Source organism: Aptenodytes patagonicus, chromosome Z (genome assembly GCF_965638725.1).
Source record: "Aptenodytes patagonicus chromosome Z, bAptPat1.pri.cur, whole genome shotgun sequence".
Lineage (NCBI taxonomy): Eukaryota > Metazoa > Chordata > Aves > Sphenisciformes > Spheniscidae > Aptenodytes > Aptenodytes patagonicus.
In genome coordinates this window covers 4,336,126-4,358,169 of record NC_134982.1, presented here as the reverse complement: position 1 = coordinate 4,358,169, position 22,044 = coordinate 4,336,126, and the positions used below count along the sequence as shown (strand labels likewise).

The window sequence follows — 22,044 nt, the reverse complement described above, 5'->3', positions numbered from 1 at the left end:
ATGTGCGTACACGTTTCTTCTTCAGGCAACTCTTTTCCGCTCGGCACATTGAGAATCTGAAATTGCTTCTGAACAATACAGTTGTGATTCTCTGCTTGACTGATTTAGCTTAGCAGTTAAGTAACAACTAATCTTTCAAAAGCACTAGGGCCTACTTAGAGAAATCCCTGTTGTCTGCAGGGATGGTGTGCCACTGGAAACAAAAACAGCGTGAGAAACGCATCCATCCTTCACGCTCTCAGCAAATAAGCAGGAAACGCTGGTAGCTGTGATGCCAGCACCCTCCTTGCAGGGCTCGTCAGCTGATGAAAACCTGGTGCTGGGAACAAACGGTGGCGTTCATCTGATGCTGCCATCCTCAGGCAGACTTTTAATGTAGCTCAGCGCTCTGGACAAGGCGCTCAGGGCAGGACCCGCTGCTTCTCATCTGGGGAGGCATACTGTTTTATTCAGGATATTAATATCACTGAATTCATTTTAAATCAGTGCTCAGATTAACGTAGACTCAACTGGAAAATGCTGACAGTCAGTAAGAAAGTATGCACAAGAGGGCAAAACAAACCAACTTGATGCTTAGACTAATCTCCTTACCTCAGCAGGCAGAGCTCGAGGCCACGGAGACTGGTTATCTGGTTACTCTATGCTTACTCCTAATGTTTGTTTTTTTAAGTATCTGCTTCTTCAATTGCTCAGGCAAACCTCCATCACCTATACTATCAAACCCTTCGCAGACGCCCCAGACTTCCTCTTGAATGCCTCCACTTCGTGCGTTACTGAGGTCTCTACGTTTGAATAGCTCTTTTTTTCTAATCTGCCTACTCCACCTCAGGGATTTTTTTCAGTGAATCCACAAGCCAGATTTTGTGGCATAACACAGTAGCAGGGCTACCGGCTTTCTGCCTCTCTGTCTCTAAGCCCTAATCTTCTCGTTTTACCAGAAAAAAAAAAAAAAAAAAAAAGAGAATGTCGTTTAAACGTTAAGGCTTTAGCACCCAAAACTGGAATCTCCCAGGCCACTGATGATGGAGATGGTGCTTCTTCTAACTGAATGCTTCTAAAGAACACTCCTGAAAAATGCGGTGTTGGGTTTAGGAAGATCCTGCACATGGGCAACAGGGTAATCGGCGTCTGCGGGATCATCAGGAGACTGAACTACAGAAGACGGTATTGGTGTAGGTCTGTAAAGCTCCCAAAATACACCGTTCTTTCCTGGAGCTGAAGAAGCTCCGTTATGGGCAGAAAAACCCATCCCTACCTGCCCACGTGTGAACTTTGACTGCATTATGAATGCCAAGGTGTTTCCCCTCCTTCCACTGAAGGTACGTGACCTTGATGCCCCTTTCCAGTGCCAGAGAGTAGAAGCACATGCTCAGGCGATTAAGCCTGGATTCACCCAACGGTACCTCCTACCCCAGTGAAGCCTCGTAATTTGTGTGACATGTCACTTGTTATCAGCTTTAGACCGACTTCTAGACCGAAATCGGTAACATCACGCAACAGAATGATTCTCTTAATTCTTGCAGTGCCTGCAAAGAAAAACATGACAGCCGGGCCAGGCAGAGTAAGATTTCTTCTTTCACAAGCTCACCTTTAGCTTTTGCTGAGGTGTGCACCGAGCTTTTCTTTCCTGATCAAGCTTGCTGCATAGGGAATCTACAATGACACAGAAACAAAGCCACTGCTTTATGCCAAGGTTTGGCTAACAAGACATCCAAGCTGGAATCTCTGCAAATGAAAGGTTTTGTTTGCCTCCCTGTACCATTTTAGGAAACAGTGCCTTAAATTAAAGGATTGAACTCGTAAAAACTCCAAGAACGTTGATGCAGAAATAAAATAAAAATGGCCCAAATTAAAACAACAGATAGATCTTAAAATCCGATGCAAAAGATGTCTTCCGATGTTTTGTTTGTATCAGTTGCTGACAAATATAAAGCCACCACCCATTCTGCTACCTTTGAGACGACAAAAATCAGCTGCCTGTAACAGAGCAGGCAACACACACTGATCTCTGCACAGCCGAAATACAGCAGGTTGGGAGTACGAGACTTCATATACTTATATCACCATAATTAGGAAGTTCATAATAGTTATCTCTGACTTGCACCGATCTGAGGGAAGCCACTGAAGTGGAACAAATAATTAAAGAAAAACAGAGAACATAGGCATATTAGGGAACGCAGTTATATTTAGAAACAAAGTGGGATGATGTGCTCACTGGCTACTGGGAATACAGTACGGGGCTGCTCTTTTTCAACGCTGGGCCTTTAGAATGCAACAAAACTAAATTGCTCTGAGATTTCTCCATAGCTGGGAATCCAAGTGACTACCAATTCACTGTTCTTCAGTGCTGCCTTTTGGAAGGACCGTTGGAGGAATTCAGGTTGGGATCAGAAAATCTATGTCCCTACACTCCCATGTGTTGCTGCACACTGAGGTGACCTGCCTCTGCTGTCAGGCACTCCTGAATATATTCACAAATAACGTCGAATATGTTACTGCAAGCTGACAAATAGGCTGGGCTGAAGTCGGGAGCAAGGCCTTAAGCTTCACGAACACCAAAGGGAGCAGACAGGCAAATGCACTGAGTTCAAGCGACCTGCCCCACACACCTATTAACATACTAGAAGCACGTGAATTTGCATCCATATTCACTGACCATATACCTAACATGCATTCTTGTACATCCCTGTTTTGCTTTTTATTACATTATGCCCACAGCGTGTGAGGACGTTTGCGCGAGTTGTGCTCAGCATGCCTCTGGCCCGCCGTAAAGCGCAGTATTTGCAAAGGCATCGAGAGATGTATCCATCCCTGCCTACCTTAATAAGGAACTGAGCAGGGAGGGCTCAGGATGAGAGGAAAGAAAAGGGCATCTGCAGCTCAGGAACTAACCCTTTCATCTCTCGGGGAAGGAGGTCAATCTGATTGAAAGCAGCAGCACCAGGAAGCAGCAGTGTCTGCAAAGATGAGCTGTCTGGCCGAATGAAAGCAGAAGCCTTTCACGGGGGGCATGCCGCTTCCCCCACTACACAACCCTGGGAAAAGGGAAACGTGTGCGCAGGAACTGAGAGGATCAAACTACTGATCACCTGAAAAGACCCAGGATCCAGGTGTTTTGTCTGACTACTTTTATAACCCCTACCTTTCACAGAAGCTGAAAGCTATCAGGAAGCTTGCTGCCAGATCCCCCCAAAAAACAGAGCTCTCCACTCCACCAGGTCCTCCAACAGAGCTGCCTTCCAGGGCACGGTGTTTGCGAAGGCTGGAAAACTCCTCTCCGAACTGCAGCAGAGAGGAGCATGTAAAGAAACTGTTTGCCTGATCACCCGTTTGCATGGTTTAGATACAAAAGGGAGCCACAAACAAGCTGCCTGAATAAACACATTTCAGCTGAGACCCGTGATGCTTCACCAACTGCTTTCTTCCTCTCTCCCACTCACAACGGCCAACAGGCAACATCGGTTTGCATGGCTGCCAATTATATAGGACATCTCCCAAGCCGTACTGACCTAGATAATACAACGGGGTACATTCTGTCAGAAAGTAACTGTTCTTAATCCACTTCTCTGCTATATTTGGCACATCAGCGTCTTTTCAGCCTGTGTTGGTTTATCCATCCTCCTGCTAATACATGAAATTGGGAGAGGTGGGTGTCCAACAGGGAAATGACTACTTTCTTCATGAGTTAAATAGCCTACAATGTCATCTTCTACTTTTGTCGTTGGAAGAGCATTTGGTAACTCCGGTGCTGCGGTGGAATAGTATTTAGGGCTCTTCATGACAATACAGTCCCCTTTTGCACATCCATGGTGACTGTTGCAATGCAGGATAGGATCGGCATGAAGATCCAATGCGTGGCCCTTACCCAAGTGTGTACACCCCTGCCGGCAATAACAGAAGTGCAGATAGTTGGGTTTTAAGTAGCAAGCAATCTGTTTCTTATGACTAAGTCCACATTAATAGGAAATACATCGCAGTGGGAGCAGATCTGTAGGGTGCAGGAGAAAGACCCGGTGTCCATACTTGCATTTCTCTTGGGGTTTTTTTCTTCAGGCTAGCTCTAGTCTGGCCCTGGGTACTGATCACCAGTTAAGAGCTAGAGCACGCTCCTACGTGCATTCCTGGAACACATCCTCATTTGCTTCATCCAGAAGGAATCCAGTTTGCAAGCTCTGAGTCTGCTCCACAACATGAACCAAAGCGCAGATAAGCGGATAGGATTGGGGATTCATTTCTAAAGCGCGTGCCTGATCCCTGCTACACTTGGACATCAAAGCAGCTTCTGTACACCATCCTCTTTTGGAGACTTCACCTTTGCATCCCATCTCTAGGTGGGGTACACAATGATATATCACCCTGACTTCTGTTGCTTGAAGAGGGAATCTTCAGTATCCCAAAGCACTATTATCTGATCTGTATCTACAGGTATTTAGTTAAACAATTCTCACTTCCAGAGAGTGGACCTGAGACCTCAGCCCGAACACCGTCCAGCCAAGACAGCCCTTCCAAATGCAAAGCACATTTATGCAGGAAAGGAGACAGATGTGCGGCCGAACTGCCACCGGAAAACTACAGTCTCTGCACACATGGTGCTTCTGGATAGAACGATGCGTGGGATCAAGGAGAAGAAAAAGCACGCACTGGGCTTTTGACAGCTGGAGGAGGAATGGAAGTGCCAACGGCTTGCCCCAGAGGGTGTCTCCCCACTATTGCCTTGTGAAAGTATTTATAGCTGTGTTGGCTGAGTTCAGAGACTCTTCCCTCCCGGGTGGGTAGTGGCACGTGCTCAGGGCAGCGCAGAGGTCTGCACCAGATGCAAGGCAACACAGAGTCACGGCTGGAGTATGCAGTCTCTCCCCTACGTATTTTTAAGTATTCAAGCGCACTAATACAATAGAAAAAAGGATTTTGCAGACAGGCAATAGCAGAAGCTGGCTTGTGACTCTCTGGTACATATGCATCCATTTTTGATCAGAATTTCTGCAGATTCCAAGGGAAAGGAAGCTTTTACTTATGTTTTTAATAACTATTAATTCTACAAGGCATTCCTTTTCTTTAACATTTGAATTTACTGGAGAAAGAGGCACAGCTCCATCCTATTAACCCAAGGCATACCCAGATGCATTGTCAAGATACAGGTTTCACTCACCTGTCTTAAAAAAGCAGACAGTGGCCAATAAAATTCTGGTGAAAATAGTACTTGTCAACTCACTTTTCTGTACACAATCAGGGACGTGTATGCTACCTTCGGCATCAAAAGGTCATATTCCCAATTTGTACCGCTAAACCTGGAGAGGAACTCCACCAAAAATCAAATGAAGATAACAGAACATATAGAAACAGACCTGCGGTATCATCGCAACTGCTAAAGCACAGAAGAAGAAATTAATGAGAAAAAATATAAACATCGCTCTGGTTTGGTGGGGGGCAAGGTAATGAAATCTGCCTTGGAGTCTGCAAGACACAGTAAACACAGAGTTTCAGAAACGCTCTTTTACCTGTTATTATCTGGGTGTCAGTGGGCAGGCACTTCAGCACAAGATGCAGCTCAAGAAATCCAAGAGCCATTCTGCTGAACCGATGTTTGCCTCTAACATTCTTGCCAAGGTCAATCAATCTAGCTGGGCCACTTTAAGCAGCGGACCAAAACAGAAATCCCAATAAAGCACTGCTATTTCCTGCTTCCACTTTTCGAATATGGAGTGACAGGCATGCAGTGACCAAGGTCTCCGCACACAAAAACGTGGACATTCCTTGTTTATATAATGAATACATTAGTTGTACAAAGCACCTACTTTCTATATACAACCTAAAATAGGAATTAAACCTACTGGTGCTTTTCTTAATTACAGTAGGACCCAGAGGAACATGATCTCATACCTCTGAAGATCTACCAACGTTACCACATGGCAGATTTTTTCTTCTCTTAAACACTCCTTGTGAACCTTTAAAGATCAGGATGAAAGATGATGCGGAGATAGAAATCAATTTTGCAGGTAGATAGTTCCTGATTTATTTTATTGTCTGACTCTGAAGAACAGAGTTGATTCAAAGCAGCACTGAGAGTAGAAGGCCACCAAACATCAGCGGAGTTCCAGCTGAATCCAATTCTGAGCTCTGAACATTATTATCAGCCCAAAGTTAGGCTAGTGAGGAGGAATTCAGTTCATGGGAGTATAAATAAATTAAAAAAACCCGAACAAAAACAAACCAACACTTTCCACTTGAGCTGGAACCACAAGGGACTGCCTGAGTAATTCACATTTCTAACATGTCTCAAAGACCTGCTGCCTTTTACCCCTATGTAAAATTAGTGGGGTTGATCACTACCTGACCTTAGTTATCTAAACCACAACGGCAGGGTGACGAACACCACCTTAGCTTTTCCTGATGGACAGGTTACAACTGTGGTCAGCGCTTCCTGGGAACCCACAAACTACTTGTAAGGGACCCCTGAAAGGAAATTGAGAAAAGCTAGCCTGTCTGCAGGAGCTTAAATTTGCTGCTTGGTGTTCTACTTCTCTGTGGCAATGTTTTAGAGGGGTTCACAAAAACATAAAAGGATAAAAATCATCATGCTGGGAATGCTGCTTCTGATCTTTTTCTCCCACCAGGCAGCTAGGAAGAAAGTTCATGCTTTTTAAATTTGATCCACTGACACAGCTGCTCAGAAGAAAATATCAGACAGATACAGAGTCTCAAGCAGGAGCTAACTCAGTACTTTCGTCAGGCTGGCTGGGCTGTCCTGACAGATGGATTCTGGTCACATTGGACAGAAACCAACAACTCTAAAGGCAGGTGAGCTCTTCTGAGGCTGTACCACATGTGGCATGTTAGAACCTACCCCAACCTGCTGGGCAGCCATTTCTTCTCAGTGGCCCTTTCTGTACAGCTTAACAACAGAAGCCAGACGATCCATGCCTGAAGTAAAATACGACCTCCAAGTACATGCGCTGTACTTAGCCAATTTGCGAGACGGCACTTTGAAGGAGGAAGCAGCGAAAAATGCATTCAGTGATTTAAGATCCATTTTCTTGTTAAATCTGACGATCGGTTGCTTCCTGGCACTCAGCCGAGAGCTTGGCACGAACAGGTTGCGATACTTCCTGGTAGCTGCTCCAGACACTTTGACCGACTCCCTTCTTAACAGAAATTGCTGATGGCCGCACAACGTCCCACTGCTCCAGCTACCTACCAAGGCAGGTTATGTCCAAAGAAATCAACATCCATCGCTGAGGCTGTAACGGAACAGGACCCACCCTCCATTTTCCCAATGATCTGAGCCTTACTCCTGACTTTCAGGAAGCCGTAAAATAATTTTTTTTTCAAAGTCTGGGGCGGACAGAGCATCAAAATAAAAGCCCATTGATTAAACACTGCTTTAACTGAGGCTTTTGATGAAGAATATTAAACCCCCAGCCGCTGCGGGTGTACTGACCGCCGGGGAGCGGCAGAGGGCACCCGGAGCCCGCGCAGCGTCCCCCGGAGCTGCCACCCCACTCAGCGCGGCCGCTCTCCACGCGTGGCGATTTGTCATCGCCCTCTGCATTGCAGTTTCGCAATGTCACCCAAGAACTGTGAGGAAAAAGCATTGCGTTCAGTGTTCAGGACTGGCTGGGCACGAAGCACTACCTTCAAGCCGTCCTTTCCGTGTAACAGTCAGGTTACAGTGGGCGTTCGCACTAGAAAGTTTTCAAATACAATTATATTTGGTTAATTATTTCATGCTTGGCTTCAGCTTGTTGTATTCCAGAACATCTCTGACACATCAAGCACTCCAAGGCGGTTTATTTTAAAGTCTGCCTACCCAGTTACGCAGCGTGAAGCATTCCAGTTCAGGGTGAGTGAAACCATCGTTAGGGCAAAACCTGCCTCTGGTACCCGCTGTTACAAGAGACGCCTTCACGATCATGCACAAGTCTTCAGGAAGTTTATACAACTAATTTAAGTTGTATAATCCTTCAGTGGTGAGAAAAGCCAAAAGAAACCGACTCTGCGCATTTATACTGTTTGTAAAATAAAAAAAGCAATTAAGCCAAGTTCTGTGGCTATTATACGAGTAAATTTTGAGTTTAGTACTACAAAGGTACGCACCTATGAAGCTGTGAGGAAAATTAGGACGCGAGTATGCATTAAACATTTCTGCTTCTCTCTTTGCAATTCTGTCTTAACAGGAAAATTAAGTGTGGGCAGCTCTGTTAAAGCACTAGTACAGCGTCCCAGGTACATACAAAACAAAACAACCTACTCCTGTGAAAAACAAAACAACAACAAAAACCACAAACAACAAAATCAAACGTAACCATGCTTTTTGTGTATTCTGCACCAAAAGCTTTAATTCATCCATGCCATAACCCAAGAAGGCCAAAGGAGTTCTACCATTAGCACATTCAGCTCATTCATCTTCATTCTAGATATAACCATACAAAATATATTCACATGAATGAATTAAAGTAACTGCAGGGTTTATCACATCAAAAGTGCCGACTCCATTTCAGTTATCAACCAACCAAAACATCACCGAAGATTTCTGCACCCAGCTTAAACAAACACACTGGTTATTTGCAGCAGTCTCTCAGTTCTTCATATGCAAACATCCTTTTATCAGTCTCACCGACACACAACCTGCCTCGCCGATACCGGGAGGGATACCCAAATGTGAGCATAAAGACTTCCTGATGATTAGACAACATTTCTATTAATGATAATTAAACTCAGGCAGCCACAGTGAGCGAAGAGGTCCTGAATTGTTGGTGCAGTACATTAAATGTTGAAACTATTCTCTGTAAGTACATTCAGGCAGCTCTGTTTAATGATTAAATGACTATTAGTCTTTCTGTAGCATGCATCAGTAAGTGAAAAGGGTGTGAATTACATGATCATATTTCTTTTCCTGCCCGAGAAAAAGCACTACACTGAACCTCATGATTTCTCCACTTCTTGTAAATCAGAAAAAACACCACAGCTGGCTTGCTGGAGGTCTGGGATATCAGTCTCAGAAACAACTTCACAACTGGGCCACAAAGTGAATGGCAGAGATGATCCATTCTCTCCCTGGGAGGGAGAGTTAGTTAGCTCCAAGTTCAGCTGACACAAGAGAGAAAGGCTGAAGTGGGCCCACAAACTTTGTGCTTAAATGTGCATCACAGCAGGAATCAGACAGGTCACCTGCCTCAAGTCCAAAGCAGCAGGGAAGTACTTTTCAGGATGGCATCCTAATTACCATCTTCTGTGACAATGCAATTCACAGATCAAGCCAAACTCCTTGCCTGGCATCGGGAGACAAAGGGGAGCACAGTAACAACTGGACACATTAAAGGAAAAGAGTGGAGACCAGCAGCAAAAAATCTCCAACGATGTTCTGGACTTGAATTTCCTCCATAAACAACCTCCTTCAAGCACCCTCCATCTCTCATTGAAATCTCTGAAGTCAGCAGGAACAGGGAGCAGGAACGTTCAGCAGCTCTAAAAATAAGGCCACTCCTAAATGCCTCTAAACATAAGTGCCCAAGTTTGACAATCCTGGCCTTCAGCTTTATTTTTATGTCCTAACCCATCAGTTAGAAAGTGACAGTACCAGAAGGCTGGACAATACCTCCTCCGCACCAGGGTCTGTGACAAGCACAAGGAAAATTTAGATGCTCGAGCACAGGGCTGATTCAGGTAAGTGGGGATATTTGGCAAGCCTGCCTCAAAAAAACCCCGTTGAATAATATCAGACTGATGACAGAAAAAGCACTAGCAAAACAAGCATTAGCTGATAGCCTCCCATTCGTTACGATGCCCTGCTCTTAAAAGCACACTAAGCAGTATCTGAGTAAGAAACAGCTACACATACTCCACCCCTTGCTCGTACTGGATTATGTCAAGTTTTCAAAACAGCACGGTTGTATGCAATGATCTAGAGTTGCACTAACACACACACGCAAAATCCCTCTTGATTTTAAAATAACAAGCAAGAGACCAAACAGCAACGTGTGCCTGCACTGAACTGTGTTTTGGCAACTCGATCCTTTACTGCTGAGTTAAGCACTTCTTCTAGCGGCTGAAATTTGAAAAAGACACATCCTAAGGTTTATTTGCCAGTGAGAAGCTGGCCTCGCACCGATTCCCTACTGAGGGCTGAAACGCACCCCTTGGCAACTCGTACAAGGTAGAAACATTTAACTGCTTAAGGTTTACTGATTCAGTCCTCACGTTTCTCTCTGAAGAAGCACCCCTCGGTGTTGAGTCAACACATTTCGTTCAGTTGAAACATGAAGACCCATCTGGTTACTGTATGAAAGTAAATCTCCAGGTAATTAGACTCTAAACCAGCTGAGAACTGCATGCTTACGTCTTGCTAAGTATAAGGTAATATGAGCTCTGTAATAGTACATCTGCATGGCTCACGAAGGGGAAGTTTGAGGAGTGCGTTTAAAAAACATAAAGTGACAGTTCGTAACATTTTTAGCAGAGAAGGCAAACTTACAATTTGTAGCTGCTGTACCATTTCTTCTCTGTATGCCAGTTCCCGCTTCATCTGATCTTGAAAATTATCTGTAAGGGGGGGGAGGGTGGGAAGTAGATGCAGTAATTAAAACAGAGACCACACAGCAGAATTCATATAAATCAAAGGAAATCAAACCCAATCACTACTGAGGAACTGTGAAGCACTACAAAGCCCTTCACCCAATTAAAACGCATGCCTAACAAAAACAACTTCTCTAGTAGGAGACACTGTAGACAACAGAAAAACCATGGAAAAATCAGATTCAGCTGCTTCCCCAATTAGCAAACGTAGGCTGCTAAGTTTCTGTCGCTAGCATTCACTCTCGCAGTGATTTTCTCAACGGGCCAGACTCCGCAGTCATTAGTCAAGCTTCTACCAACACTGAAGAGCAAAAACTTCTCTTCTTTGCTTTGGCATAAATCTGTTGACATCAATAGGGATGTCCAACATGCGAGAACAGAAAGTGTTCAAGGATGCAGGGTTTGATTTGTAGTTTGTAACATAGTGCTGACGGCTTTGAACAAAACTCAGACTAAAGTTCCATAAACAGTGACGCGGAACTCAGAAGGGAAAAAGTCTTTGAAAGACAGATCCTGGACAGCCGGGTTACAGCACAGGCCGGCCTTCCTGCTCCAGTAGCTCCTCCTTCCCTTATTTTCCTCCTCAGTAACCATTTCAGACAAAACTTCATTTGGTAGAAGATTAATTGCTGGTCTGTGTTCCATAACATTGTCGTTGGAGGGTGGGAAAAAGACAGAAAAATATAAACAAAACTACTGACAAGCAGCTAAGAGCTTGGAGAGTTGCCGCATGATGGAGACCTAGGTACAGCGATGTACTATTAAATAGAAGAGGAAAGAAAACCCATTCCAACCAATATCATTTTGATCCGGGAAACAAGCCTGTTTTGGACCACGGGAGCAGCAAGATGAATGCCAACTGAAAACAGCATGGAGCACCTCAACACGCAGCACTGTCAAACTGGAGAGAGCTTGGAGAAGGGCATTACAAGGCCGAGGCAGCTAGAATGGTTTCTCTACAACTAATAATTAAAAGAGTTACATAATCATGCTGGTTGCTGGGACACTAGCCCAGGACTCAGGAAGCCTGGGTTCAATACCTGGTCTACTGGCCTCTGCGCGTGTGTCTCTCCGTGCCTCCTTTCATCACCAGTAAAGCAGGAATAATAGCACTGCTTCAACTGCCAAGTGCGTTGGGAGGATTAATGGATTAAATGACTGTGGGATACTTCGACAGCACAGTAATGGGAGTCACAGAAACACCTAAATTGCAATGGGAAGATGTGAGCCCAGGTGAGACCGAGCGGCTCCTAGTAATACTCTGTGTGCTGCCGCAGTGCTGGCAGCTCACCCACTCCCAAACCTGCCGCACAGCCTCGCCACGACTTCTCAACCCCAGAAGCAGTAGCAGGAAGGCAGCGAGCAGCCGTGGCACGACACAGTGGAGAGGAAGGATGTACCTCACCCGCGGGGAAAGGGAACGCGTCCCCATCAAGTGTGGGCACAGGAAGGGGCTAGAAGAAAGTACAAGGGGGCAGAGCTCTGTCCTCTTTCACACAAGAATTTTGCCCTCTCTGAACGACAAGCAGAAGTTGTTGTTTAAAAGGCAAGGAGGCACTTTAGGACAACAAGAAAATAGCAATGAAACAAGAAGAGTGAAAAAATCTGTCAGGCTGAAGCCATCAGGAGTCTAGCACAACCACGTAGAAAAGGACGTGACGACACTGTCTTAATAAAGTTCTTCAGATTTCAAGTAAATGCCTGCAGAATTTTTCAGCCTATTCCCTCTACTCCAACTCAACCAGAAAAAGAAGGCGACAGAAATAAAGCAGGTTTGCAACTTCTCTCTTCCTAGCCCCAAAAAAGCCGTGCAGTATAACAAGGTGACCACCTCCTGTCCTGGTCACTAAAGGCTGATAGATCCGTGCTAGTTACTACTGAGGTCCTCCAGTTTCATTCTGAGTAGGCTATATGGAGAAATTTTCCTTCTCTCCCCAACACTTTCCTCTCGACTGCCTCTTCACAGGCTCATCACCTCTCAGAACAAACAGCTCAGAAATCTTGCTCAGTCCTGCACTGCAAATGTCCAAGCTCACAGTGGAAATGAGGTGTTAATGGTAAGGATAGTGTTTTTTTCCGGCAGCATTTATCTGAGTCCGAATGCTTACAGACAAAGCCATGAGCAATACCCAAGAGGAAAGTTATCAATATTTAAATAGTTTTCTTAACACAAAATTAAATACTTTAACTATCCAGACTACGTCTCCGCCATTTTATTACCACGTTGTTAAATGCAGCCGGACAAAATGCGTGCCAGCCGACACCAGAGGTACAAACCAGTGGAGGGTTCTGGGCGAACACGCTGCCAACTGTGCACAGGTGCTCATATTTCTATCAGGACAGCAAATTCTTTGATTTTCTTCAAGTGATCTGATCTTTTTTTAAATTTTCTTCAAGTGACCTCTGCGTTGAGAGATCTTATAGGCAAAGGAAAACCTCCTTTCAAGTACAATAGCAATATGAAAAATAAAGGTGCAAACAGCAGAAGACAAGGTCTGGTGTTTTGGGCCACATTTCAAGCAGGTACAAGAAGCCACAGAGAAGCGAGCAGCATAGTACTGCTAAATGAGCTTGCAAATAAGATCAGTTCTCATTTAACAGTGATTTGCATGAGGAGATCGTAGAAACCAACACCATTTACACACAACACTGCATAGCACTGCTGTGGGTGGTGGTTTGACGCTATTAATATGTCACGCCCCAAACGTGCTCAGTTCCAAATGCAAGACCCAAAAAAAAGGTGACTTTGAAGTTAACTCCAGGTAACCCGACAGGAGCACTTTCTGGAGAGACACAGCATTACCTTCCACATCTCACACATTGGCTTCCTGCTGAAACAGGGATGAATTTTCTCCTTTTTAAAAAATGTTGAGAACACTTAAAAGCCAAAGGCTCCCCACTTAGCCACAGACAGTGCAAAGCACAGGGAGAACCACCCCCACCCGTGGGAGCGAGAATTACCCTGGCAGCGTGTTCCTGTCCTCGGCAGCTTTAAGCATGGGACAGAGATCCAGTCCCCATGGCCACTCAGCCCAGCGCTGCAGTGAGCTAGGCTGGGATATAAAGCCTGTTACCTGCCTGCTCTTCGCTCCCTCCTACAACCTCAAGTGTCTCCAAGCCATGATAAATCCATCAATACAATTTTAATTTTACCTCCACTTTCCCCTAGTTGGGTCTCTCCCTAGCTCCTCCCTATCCAATACCACCACAGGCAGTTAGTAACTTGGGAAACCTGGCAAAACAAATAGTTTCTAATGCCTGACCTAAAGCAGCAGCCCCGTCCGGCAGCGAGAGCCTGGAACAGACCCCATCTCTTTTGCTGGAACACGTACCGCTCTAGAGGACAAACCACACTTATCTTGGATTTTACACTTATTTGCTTTACAAAGACCCTTTTTCTTGTTTTATTATATGCGGAGGAGGGGTGGTTTTTTGGTAAATCTAAATCTGTAAATAGGTTTTACGGTCACTTGTATATATTGTTTATAGCACATGATATGTTTTCTATTTTAATCCTGAAGAAAATTGACCACTACTTTGTGGTACAGTGAAACCACATATTTTTCAAGCCGGCATACACAGTCGCCACTTCCTTGGTTGGCCGTACGTGTTCTTTTCTTTTATTTGAATTGTATTTCATGTGGTTTAATTGCCGTGTTTATTTACATGGCAATGACAGAGCATTAATTTTACTGCAGAAGAACAAAAGGATAAATGAGTGACCTGAATGGCAAAACTCCAAGATGCCATTTCGCCAATACCACACATCAGTATTTTGAGCTACACAAATTATTTGAAAATTACCTCACTCCCAAACCCAAGTAATGACTGAATTTATGCTGAAGGATGAGGTTATCCTCCTTTCATTAATATCTGTATCACCTCAGGCGGCTCTTCTCCTTTATTTATGAAGCTGTCTACATCTTTCGATATTTGGGCTAAAGATGGAGTCATTCCCAGAGTCCTCGCATTTCCTTGCTTCCCTGAACTTACCCTATCTGACGCTACAGAAAGAGGAAAAATGTATTTTCCTTAAATAATAGGAAAATGCTGTCTGTGTTCCCACCTTTTCCTGCACATCCAGGGAGGTGCAACATTCCTCAGCTTGCAGCAGCGAGTTTTGGTTGACTGACTTACCTCAGGGGTACTGGCAATACTGGGTTTTGTCCCTGGAGTTTTTATGAAGGAACTCAGAGGACTAGCAAAACAGGGAGTTTCTGAACTCTTCAAGAAACTACGATAAAACAGCACGAGGGCACTTTGCACTGAATGCTGGTCAAACATTTCAGTCACGCAGGAGTTAAGAGAAGTTAGCAAATGGCAGAAGAGCCTGACAATTAGTCTGGGAAGGTTTTAATGTATCTATCTTGGCTTCCTGTGAGTCAAGTAACTTGCAGTGCTCCATCCGCACATAGTCTCCCAGGAAAACAAGGACAAAAATTGAGAGTTTTAAAAAGCAGAGTTTAAAAAAACCTCACATCCTCAACATTAGGAAAATATTGAATGGAGATGCTGTCAGACCTCCTCTGGACTTCATGAAGAAGCGAGGTTGCATTTAGGTTTCCTTTAGGTTGCATTTAATACTGAACGGGGGGGGGGACTGTCTGGGCAGGCAGCTGCAGAGCCGTGACAGCCAGGCGCGGGGAAGCCTGCACGACAGTACTGCTCTCGGTGTGGTGCTGTGTTACAGACGGGCAGAGAGCAATGGAGATGCCCTGATCACTCCAGCTCTGTAACACTACATTCGCTGCATGTTGGAGGGCCCTCAGCGTGTCTCCTAGCTTGTCCTGATCTACGTGGGATTTCTCCTGGAAGCATGCTTTCCCCTGTTGCTGACAGTGTAATTCAAAAGGCCTCAATCAATAGGTCTTTTTCCATATCCAGTTCAACTTTCTGGCAAATTCACAAAAACCCTGCTAAGTGTCCGTTTTGTTTTCTTTTATTTAACACATGCCCAGCACATTCCACCACCCCTGGACAGCAGCACCCCGCTCATCAGCCGTGGTGAAAGGGCCATCTCAAACAGCCCATCTCAAGAGGAAAAATCCAAACAGGTCTTGCTACTCCTTAAACACACGCCAAACCAGTTCTCCAGCATCATCTAGAACCACCTAAAGATGACTATGAAGTACCCTGTCTTCAAATGCCTCCAAGAAGCTGGTTAAGACCACCGACATCGCTGTACCCCAAGAAGCCCCAGATGTGTTTCTGTCTACTCACTGTATTCAGTGTTATCAAAACCAGTAAAATATACTCCAAAATAGACATCCAGCTTCATATCTTCCCTACAAAAGACCTGCTTGGGCAGCCTGAAAAGCCACAGCAGAAGTGCCATCAACCTCAGCAGAACTAAGCCAAAGATCCTGGCAACACAACTGAGAACATACCTCTCCCCTTTTAACAATCTGACAACAACCACCCACAAATAACACCAAAACCACAGATATGTATCTTACTGAAGACTGGGAAAGACGCATTTCCTTTCAACACCTGGAATTCCTGTTCTAGTCTCCTCCGTAAGTCGATCTGTTCAAACAAAACCTTCTGGAGTTCCTCTAACAAAGAGAAAAGAAAAGTGGTTTTGCTGATCTGTATAAATAATTCTTGAAAGAACAGTTGTGGAGCAATTCATTACTGTAAGACAAAATATTTTAGCAGTTATAAAAAAAAAAAAAAAGTGTTGCATAGACCTACAATAGATTTTGTGCAGAAAGCCATGAATATAAATCAATGTAATATATTATTTTAAAGTATTATATTACAGTGTCATGTATTGATTGATATATATGCATTAATCTCAATTATATCCACCCAAAGGTCCATATATTATTCATATGTTACTTGACAAGCTTAAAATATGGTGCAGAACAAAAGTGCCCCCTATTATCCTCATATTCTATTAAAACAAAGAGCAGTTTTATAACGTAAGAGGCCCTTATTTATTTTACCTTTCCCCATGTTTTCTACATCCTTCTTCAGTGAATGAGGTGAATTGGTTTCTTGTGTGTGTTCGCCTGAAAAAAGCGAAAGAAAAAAGTTATTGATTTACCGATATTGCTTTTCATCAGTGTTGTCCTTACTACGCAACTGCTTCAGAGAATCCGGAGTAAAAAGGAAAAAAAAAAATACAGACAGAGTAAGATTGAAGTTTATCTACATATCTCTGCCTGCGTAGCACAAATGTTTGCAAGACTTTTATTTGCTTCTCGTTTAGTAAAGTATCTGCCTGCACCACAGCCTCCTGCAGACAAGACCTGACGTCTCCTCGATACCTAGGACTAGGAGAGCTCCTCTTGCACGTCGTCTGCCGAACTGACCCCTGCTTTCACTCTAACCCCTCCTGAAGATGCTCTTCTCGGAGAATGACTAGGAATGAGCTGAGAAAGTGGCAGAGCTTTCTCTACAGTCTCATCTCCTCTCTTCACAACGGGAAGTCCATGCTACCTAGCTGGGCAGGACCCCGTTCCCAAATCCATGGGCAAAATCCTTTTTGCATCAGCCTCTTTGCCTTCATCGGCTCTTTATCATCTTCTAGAGCTCTATGGCACGGGCTTGTTGTAACTGGATGTAATTTATATCCAGCTGAGATAAAATTGACATCAGTGGTATTTGCATCCAAAGGATACACCTCTGAGGTCAACCAATTCAGAGACTTCTGTCTTAGGTTGCTCACGTAACTTTTCATCATATAGCAGTAAAGAATTTTCTAGATAACAGAATTTGACTATTTCCAGATATATGCATGCTACTTCTTTCAGACTTTTTCCTTTACAAATAAAATAAAATAAAATAAAATAAAATAAAATAATAAATCTTCACAAGGTGTTAAGTTTGCCTGGATGACAGTTTGACTTAAATATGAACCTTCTGACAGAAGGTGTTATTCTCATTATCCTCTGGAACTGTGAAATTTTCCTCTAATTTCTATGAATAGGGTTTTGAAACAAAAAGCTATGAAAAAATGTTTTTAAAAGAAAAACTACCACTTTAGCAGAAATCAATGGGAGATTTTTCTGTTATTTACAGCTGAAGTAGAAATGGACTCTCAATAATTAAGAAAATATTTGGTAAATAACCAGTTATTGAACTAATTGGACTAATTCTTGTTTTAGTCCAGCCCAGTAAATACACATCATTAACTCTACTGATGAGCAATCACAAGACAGACATACATGTAAAGCTACTCATGCGTTTACGTATTTGGAAGAAAGACTCATGGAGGAAATACCTTGGGGTTTTCTGAAAATAAAAAGCCATAGCACTGACTGGGTCACCACACAACAGATAAGATAGCAGCTAGTTACAGAACTCCTACTGTCACTATGCATTTGATAGTAGGTCATCACAATCAGCTAATTTTAAAGTTGAATTGGAAAGTCTTGGTTTTTATGCAGTCAGAAATCTTTCTGCAAAACATTTATTTCTGTTTTTAAAAATCAATGCGTTCTGATATCCAGTAAACCTTGAAGTCATAGTATATGAAACATATCCAATAGCTATGCATTTTAGCATCAGCTATCTCTTCGTTCCTTCAAAAAAAAAGCAACCACTCATTCAGGCATATACATTTACACAACCATATCTGGTGCCAGCAATTCCATTTTAAAAACATGTTTATGCAACACAGTGATTAAGAAAAATCATTTTTGTATGATATTTGATATAAACTAAATGTTTTCTACAGGTAAATTGTCTCACCACACTAAAAGAAGTAGCAAGCTTAAAAATACATCACCTTTTGGGCAGTGGTTTGAAGTGTTTCCATAATGTAAAATGGTCTTTTTTTTTTAGTTAACATAATTGTTTTCAACAGGATTGCTAACAAAAGAGGTATTTTGTTAGATAAATTAGGGTACACAAAATCAAAAAGAAGGCATTTAAGTTTAGGAAGGGTATTTATTGAATCATAAATACTAGTATATTTTTTCCAATCAATTTCTTTCATTGAGGCATTCTTTTCTGAATGTTTTATGTGCAATTTTGAGGGACAACAGACTCACAGACAGAAGGTAACTGCATTTTTCAAGGGGGAGGAAGAGAAAGGGGAAGAGACTAGATCCTAGCACAGAGCATGGCGGCAACATAGCTCTTTCCCACTTCCTCGGTTGAGCCTTCAGGGCTGTATGGTTTGAGGCTGCTGACTCGCCGGGACTGAAAGAACTGCATCAAAATGAAAATAAGGGCGTGCAGCATGAAGAATAACTTCTCCAGCATCTGCAGCCTCCCTGCTAAACTACCGAAAAGATTTATTAGAAAATCCCCCATCCTTGCCCCCCGAAATAAGTAAAGAACAGGGTGGGAGAAGTGAAGGTATTTAAAGGCAAAACCCAGCACATACGGTTTTAAAGAATAACCGCACTTTTAAACTGCTTTCTGATGTTCAGAAAAAGCCTCGACATTATTATTGTTAACGGTAATAACAATCAGATGGGTTTCACCTTTCCGGTCCCCCTGAAAATGATAATCAGGAGCCTGCTCTTCTCTGTTTTTCCGTACTTCCCAGAGGCCTCATCACGCGTTGTGTACTGTTCTACCTTAATTGAAAGGGAGGAGGTATTGAATATTTAACCAGTTTCCTTTCTCTTAAATGTTAATTAAAAGCTAAATAGGTGTTTAAAAACACACAAACAGAAAGCCCAAAGAATTTTAATCAGTCTAAGAAAAAATCACTTCCCCTTCTAATAGCTCCACCATAACTCTCTTGGGCCTTGACTACAGACAAACTTGTAGCAGCATTTAAAACAGCAGCACTGAAAGCCGCGCAGCCCCCCGGTAAGGACACCTAGGTTTTCTTTAAGAGAGGCCTATTTCAGTTTATTCAGAAAAACCAAACTATACCTCAACTGTCTATGGGCTAGGGGGCAAAGGGGATGAAGTATTCATAGCCGGTTTGCACTGCCTCAGCTAAAGCTTTTGGTACCTCTGTTCTTCCCGATGAGCTCAGGTGCACAGACATTGTTATTCTGGAATAAAAGCACACGGGTCGTATTGTTGGGTTACACAAATGGCCGCCTTATCTGGAACGTGAACATCCACCCACGGAGGAAAGCAGAAACGATGTCTGTGAGTAGACACACCTCAAATTACTTTATCAGTACTCTGAAAACAAGAGGCCCCGATTTGTACATTGACACAACCTCAGCTCTTGCGATGCCACCATTTTATTAGCTCTACGCCCACTGGAGTAGATAAGATTTGAATTTTTAATAAAAGAAACGAACAGAAACATTTCCAAATTTATTCTCCCTGAAATAAATGCACGTGGCCCTTGGTGTAGAAAACCAAACCTGACATAGTCAGGTTACCTCTTCATGCTGTGCCACCTAGAGCAATCTCCTGCAGTCCTTCCTCGGAAAGCTCTCAAAGCGCTCTTCCAACAGCAGCTAAGAATTTCCACGCTGGCCCAGACAACTCAGCTACGTCAACGGGCAACTGATTTGCCCAGAGCAGAGCTCTGATGGACCGGGAATATAACTCCGCTCTCCTGACTCTCAGCCCTGTGCCTTGTCCCCAATTCTCGCTACACCTGCAGTGCCAGACCACATCAACCGAAATCATCCACTCGTCTGTGTCTCAGCATCGGCCCTGTTATTCCTGGACGGTACTTAAGTATCACAGGGCACACCGATTCCTGCCAACCAGTTCTGCAGCTCACTCCTACCAGCTGAGCTTTGCCGCTATGAAGCCCGCAGCATCGATGGTCTACCATGACTTAAACATCCACCGGTATTTTTAGCTGGAGAGAGCGCTGTCTGCAGACGCAAAGACCGCAGCAGTGAAGATGTCGGTATCTTCCGGGTATAAATATATATATCCATTTAAAAAATACAGGCAGATGTGAACCGGCAGACTTTCAGAGCTCCAAAGGCTCCATCTGTGTTTGAAATTAATTACTCGCTTTAAGACACGCACAGTTCTTCTGTATGTCCTGAAGAAATCCAACCCTTACTGAAAAGATTCACGCGTCATGCATATTCATGCCGCTTTTTGGGGGAATAATCAATAGGATAATCAGGACTTGGGAAAATATGCCTATTTTAGGAAACTCAATAAGCATCTTTTAAGTGCTTTTCTGTACTGGGGCTGATATACGTGTCTTACAAAATCTGGAGCTTCAAATGTTAATTTGCCCTGAAAGTGGTCTAACTTTAAAACAAACTAGTTTTGGGGTTTTTTTTGCACAGATAAAGCCTCATTTGTAACCTCCATTTAAAGTTTAAAACATGAACATCCGATTAAAAAACATCCGCGTTGAAGTACTAACGGATAGAGGAGAAAACAGTTTCAGGATTTCAAACTGAACGTTCAAAAACTGTGACCGACTTAAAAACATGAAATGTTTTCGAGAGACAACAAATCAGTTGGCTTTTGGTCTGAACCTTATGCATACATCTGGGAAGTTCTTCGTAACTTTATTCTAGAAGCATGAGGGCCCGAAAATTTCTAATTCTTGGCTTGTTTGAAATGGAAGGTGAGATTCTTACCAGACTCCAGAAGATGGGGCTTTAAAAAAAAAAAAAACAAACCCAACCAACACACCTAATATTGTGAGACTTGCAAAAAATAAAGAAATTCAACAACGTTCCACCCTCTTTTAACAATTCAAAGAGAACTCCTGAGCTCCTTAGTAATAACAGAAAAGAGACAGGAACAGTAAATAAGGACCCAGTCCTACAGTCCGTCTGCAGTTTTGTCTGTCGTGCGGATCCACGTAGTTACACGCAATCTTATCTACTAGTACGCAGCACTGGATCCCACATCTGGAACTTCACCTCGTCTTCCCCCCATTTCAACTTTTAACTTCTTTGCTTTTGCAAACACCTTCCATAATAAATTTTTATGTCTTTTAACTTCTGGATCCAATGCTTTACCACTTATCCCAGTAAAGACTACACAACGATCCAGTCTGCTATATATAATGCTGGGCTGTTTTCAACCCTCTGCGAGCTACAGTAAATCCAGAGCAATTGCACCAATATTTGCAGAGTTATTCTGGATATATATTTAAGAGTAAATGAAAGAAGAATCTGGCTCGCTGTTTCTAGTCTGAATTTTCCTGACATGCCTACCAAAGCATTTTTTACAAATCAAAAAACAAAAATGGGGAAATCATAACAAGATTTGAGAAGGTGACTTCAAGCTGTTATTAACGCCCAGTTTTAGAGCTCACGCTTCTCACTAAAACAGATAAAAAATGAGATTAGGTGACTTACACAACTCAACTCCTCTTTAAGAAATACGCAGCATTTGCAAGGCAGCCTTGCAACACGGTTGCGTGCCAGACACACACAGCTCTTCTACCCTTCAAATCCAGCTGCTGAAGGAAGGTCGGGATGGCAAACCGCAGCTTTCCCCAAAAACCGGACCAGTTACATACGTTAGTGACAGTTACCTTTCAAAACTGCCGTGGGAATTTGAATAATTTCAAGCTCTTCCCGAGCACTGCCTGACAGAAAAGGAAGGGGGATTTTC

General features: G+C 43.3%; 1 protein-coding gene across 1 annotated transcript in view; it reads right to left on the bottom strand.

Annotated features, from left to right (window-relative positions):
• Positions 1 to 1,590: 1,590 nt before the first annotated feature.
• Positions 1,591 to 22,044, bottom strand: part of LOC143172850 (SKI family transcriptional corepressor 2-like) — a 25,852-nt gene continuing 5,398 nt past the window's right edge. Inside the window, exons 4-7 of the mRNA XM_076362681.1 lie at positions 16,521 to 16,586; positions 16,029 to 16,127; positions 10,472 to 10,539; positions 1,591 to 1,653 (exon numbers count right to left, since the gene is read on the bottom strand). Of these exons, the coding sequence (XP_076218796.1) occupies positions 1,591 to 1,653; positions 10,472 to 10,539; positions 16,029 to 16,127; positions 16,521 to 16,586 (296 nt within the window). The remainder of the gene's footprint in view (positions 1,654 to 10,471; positions 10,540 to 16,028; positions 16,128 to 16,520; positions 16,587 to 22,044) is intronic.